Source organism: Octopus bimaculoides, chromosome 30, assembly GCF_001194135.2.
Source record: "Octopus bimaculoides isolate UCB-OBI-ISO-001 chromosome 30, ASM119413v2, whole genome shotgun sequence".
Lineage (NCBI taxonomy): Eukaryota > Metazoa > Mollusca > Cephalopoda > Octopoda > Octopodidae > Octopus > Octopus bimaculoides.
The window spans coordinates 2,205,468-2,210,209 of NC_069010.1; the positions used below are offsets into that span (position 1 = coordinate 2,205,468).

Here is a 4,742-nt window from a genome sequence, read left to right on the forward strand (position 1 = left end):
ATATATATATATATATATATATATATATATATATATATACATATTATACAGAGAAAGACAGCCAGACACAAAGAGAGAGATAGAGAAAGAGACAGAGACAGACAGAAAGAGACAGAGACAGACAGAAAGAGACAGAGAGAGGGGGAAACAGACAGACACAGAGAGACAGAGAAAGCAACTGACCTTTTGTCTTCCACATGATGTGCCATCAGCTGGGATAATCTTTTGGCAGTGTCCAGAGTTGGTAGAGCACCAAAGGCCAGTACAAAGACCACGATAAGATGACCAATACTTTGACTGAAGTTGACAATGGAAAAGACAATCATTTACAAAATGGAAATTTTACACACACATATGTCTATATCTATCTCTCTCTCTCTCTATCTATCTATCTATCTATCTATCTATCTATCTATCTATCTATATATATATATTTTTATATATGACGTTGACCACTAACGTGGACATATATATATATATATATATATATCTAAGTCTATCCATCTATATCTATCTATCTACTTATCTATGTATGTATGTATGTATCTATCTATCTATCAATCAAATTCTCTATCTATCTATCTTTCTATCTATCTACCTACCTACCTATCTAAATCTATCTATCTATCTATCTATCTATCTAAATCTATCTATCTATCTATATATATATATATATTTTTATATATGACGTTGACCACTAACGTGGACATATCTCTCTCTCTCTCTCTCTCTCTCTCTATATATATATATATATATATATATATATAAGTCTATCCATCTATATCTATCTCTCTACTTATCTATGTATGTATGTATCTATCTATCTATCAATCAAATTCTCTATCTATCTATCTTTCTATCTATCTACCTACCTATCTAAATCTATCTATCTATCTATCTATCTATCTATCTATCTATCTATCTATCTATCTATCTATCAAGTCTCTCTGTCTATTTATCTATCTAGCTTGTAATTTTCAGGTGAAACTAGTCTAGCATTGTGATCTAGCTTCACTTATGGGGAGGTTATATCTGCTGACAGTATACAAAAATGTGCTTTCTTGTGGCTCTAAGCATTCTAACTCTTATTTCTAGCAATACAGGTCCTCCCTAGCACCCTCAGTCACAATTATTGACAACTGAATTTTTCCTTTTTGGTTTTACATTGCGTGCAACTGCCTTTGTTATTCTATGTATATATATTCTTTTATTCTTTTATTTATTTACTTCTTTTATTCATTTACTTCTTTTAGTCATTTGACTAGAATTTTTAGCTGAATGTATCAAACCTAGTACTTTATTTTCTAAAGCCTGGTACTTATTCCATTGGTCTTTTTTGCTGAACTGCTAAGTTACAGAGACATAAACACACCAGCAGCAGAAATTGTCAATCAGTGGTGGGGGACAAACACATACAAAAAACACACACACACATGCATGCACACATATATATGGTGGGCTTCTGACAGATTACAGAGGCCATACATATAGTAGTAGACAATGAATAACACCCCTTCTACCACACTATGCAGCACAATGACTAAAGACAGGATGAGAGAAGGAAAAATAAATAGACACAGATGCAAACAGTATGATATGTTAAAGCATATATACACACACACAAGACACACATGCACAAACTTAAGATGGAATGAGAAAAAATAGAGGAATAAATGGATTTAAAAAATTAAATAAAAGACAGGTACAAACAGTACAGTAAGCAAACCCAAATACACACACACGAAACACACATACTAAAAACATGTACTCACACACACACACACACACACACAACATTCATACTAAGCACATGCACATGCACACACACACTCACAAACAAAACAAAAATACTAAACACATGTACACACACACAAACACATATATACACACACGTTTAAACACATACACAAAAGCACACACACACACACACACATATAGATGAATAATTGACTTACTCGACATACATACGACGTCTCTCCAAAGATGTGTTGACACTGGACATCAGCGTCAAACATTTGACCAAGCTGACGGTGTGGCTTTGAACGACGGACGGACGGTGTGTTCTTCAGACAGTTTGAGTTCTCTCTGCAATAGTAGTAGTAGAAGTAGTATTAGTAGTAGTGATGGTGGTGGTGGAGGTAGTAGAGGTGGTGAAGTTGGTGATGGTGGTGGTGGTGGCGGAGAAGGTGGTGGTGGTGGTGGCTGGGGTGGTGATTGTAATAGTATTAATGAAGGTAATGGTTGTGGTGCTTTTGGTGGTGGTGGTGGTTGTGGTGGTAATTGTAATGGTATTAGTGAAGGTGACGGTTGTGGTGCTTTTGATGGTGATGGTGGGGTGTTGGTTGTGGTGCTAGTGATGGTTGTGGCGGTGGCTGAGGTGATGGTGGTTGTGGTGTTGGTGGTGGTGGTGGTGATGGTTTAAGTGGTGGCATGAATGGGGTGGTGGAGGAAAAAAGAGGTCAGAGAAGCAAGTGGAGGAAGAAGAGGAAAGAGGAAAAGAAAACCCAAATGATTGAACATGAAAATCATCATCATCATCATCATCATCCTACCAATCACTGCCATGTATGTTTGTGAGTGTACAGAGAATTAGATAGATAGACAGACAGATAGATTCATTGATAGATAGATGATATAGGTTATACACACACACACACACAAACACACATATATTTCGTTTTTGTATTTGGTTTGCAAGATTCTTTATGTGAATTTGTGTGTTGAATCGTATTTTATTGTGTCTGGGGAGAGTCATTCTCTTTTAGTGTCTACAGAGTATACTGGGTGCTTTTTACATGTATCATCATCATCATCATAATCGTTTAACGTCCACCTTCCATGCTGGCATGATTTGGATGGTTTGACAGGAGCCAGCCAGGCAGAAGACTAAACCAGGCTACTGTGTCTGTTTCAGCATGGTTTTTGTAAAGCTGGATGCCCTTCCCTACACTGACCACCCCACAGAGTGGACTGAGTGCTTGTCAAGAGGGACAAGCACAGGCGAGGTCACTTTTGCCATGGTCTTTTACAGTTGGATGCCCTTCCAAATGCCAAGCACTTCACTGTGTGGACTGGATGCATTTTATGTGGCACCAGCACCGGCAGGGTCACCAAGTAACCTGCAAGACAAGGAATTTTGAGAAGGGAGGGGGGCATTGGGGGAGGTGATTTTGTATATATATCTATGTGTGTGTCTGTGTGTTGTGTCCCCCACCACTGCTTGCCAACCATTGTTGTCATGTTTACATCCCCCATAACATAGTGGTTCAGCAAAAGAGACTGATAGAATAAGTACCAGATTAAAATACAAACAGAAGTAGTGGTGTCAATTCATTCGACTAAAATTGTTGAAGGCAGTGCCCCAGCCTGGCCACGGTCTAATGGCCGGAACAGCTAAAAGGTAGATAACAGAAACATAGTACTTACTCGTTAAGGCGTTTCAGATTTTGACCGACAGAGTTACTGGAGCAGGAGGAGAAGTTCCACATATTGAGTATAGATCCTTCTGTGAGGGTCACACTTTTTGGCGACATGATGTAGTGGTCTTCTGGCCGACAAGGGTTCGAGTCTCCATCGTGGCGGGCTCCAAGACTACATTAAAACATGGCGAAAAAGCAAAAAATTGCTTTAGGTAATTTTGAAGAACAATCGAAAGGGGTGAAAGATGGCTAAGTCATCCTTGGTGTAATTTGAAATCAGAATAGATAGATATTCGAATCGTATTTCTTTTCTTTCTACATTTCACTTCATGCCCCATGTTTGTGTGTGTGTGTGTGTGTGCGTGTGTGTGTGTGTGCATAGAGGGTGCTGAAAAGTTCCTGGCTTTGCCCTGACATTGTATGAGAGTCATAAATGAGTGTCACTGTCGTACAAGTAGGGTCATTCATTTCCAATCTTCTGCAAAAACATGTCTGGCCACATGCAAATATTGGAAACAGAAGTTAGGTGACAGGAAGCGTACCCGGACATAGAAAACCTATCTCAAGAAAACACTGTCCAACTCATACAAGCATGGAAAAGTGGATGACACATAACATACACACTTTTACTTGTTTCAGTGATTAGACTGTGGCCATGCTGGGGCACCACCTCAAAGAATATTTTTAGTTAAAAGAATCAATCCCAGTACTTGTCTTTTTTTTTTCACTTTTTAAGCCTTGTATTCATTCTATCGGCCCCTTTTTGCTGAGCCACTAAGTTACATGGACATAAACAGACTAACACCTCTTGTCAAGCAGTGACAAGGGGCAAACAGGCACAAAGACACATACATATACATAAGTGCAGGAGTGGCTGTGTGGTGAGGAGCTTGCTTCCCAGCCACATGGTTCTGGGTTCAGTCCCACTGCATGGCACCTTGGGTGAGTGTCTTTTACTATAGCCACAGGCCACCCAACTTTTGTGAATGGATCTGGTAGACGGAAACTGAAAGAAGCCTATCATATATATATATATATATATATATATCTGTGTGGGTGTGTGTGTGTATCTGTGTCTGTGTTTGTCACCCTGCCATTGCTTGACAATGGATATTGGTGTGGTTATGTCCCTGTAACTTAGCAGTTCAGCAAAAGAGACCGATAGAATAAGAACTAGGCTTACAAAGAATAAGTCCTGGGGTCGATTTCTTGATGGTGCTCCAGCATGGCTGCAGTCAAATGACTGAAACATGTAAAACAATAAAACGATATACATACACACACACATATATATATATATATATATATATATATATATATATA

The 4,742-nt window shown here is 38.7% G+C and overlaps 1 protein-coding gene across 1 annotated transcript in view; it reads right to left on the reverse strand.

Moving 5' to 3' along the window:
* LOC106874515 (A disintegrin and metalloproteinase with thrombospondin motifs 18) overlaps positions 1 to 4,742 on the reverse strand; it is a 42,166-nt gene that overhangs the window by 29,816 nt on the left and 7,608 nt on the right. The window contains exons 6-8 of the mRNA XM_014922269.2: positions 3,427 to 3,591; positions 1,956 to 2,085; positions 184 to 297 (exon numbers count right to left, since the gene is read on the reverse strand). Of these exons, the coding sequence (XP_014777755.1) occupies positions 184 to 297; positions 1,956 to 2,085; positions 3,427 to 3,591 (409 nt within the window). The remainder of the gene's footprint in view (positions 1 to 183; positions 298 to 1,955; positions 2,086 to 3,426; positions 3,592 to 4,742) is intronic.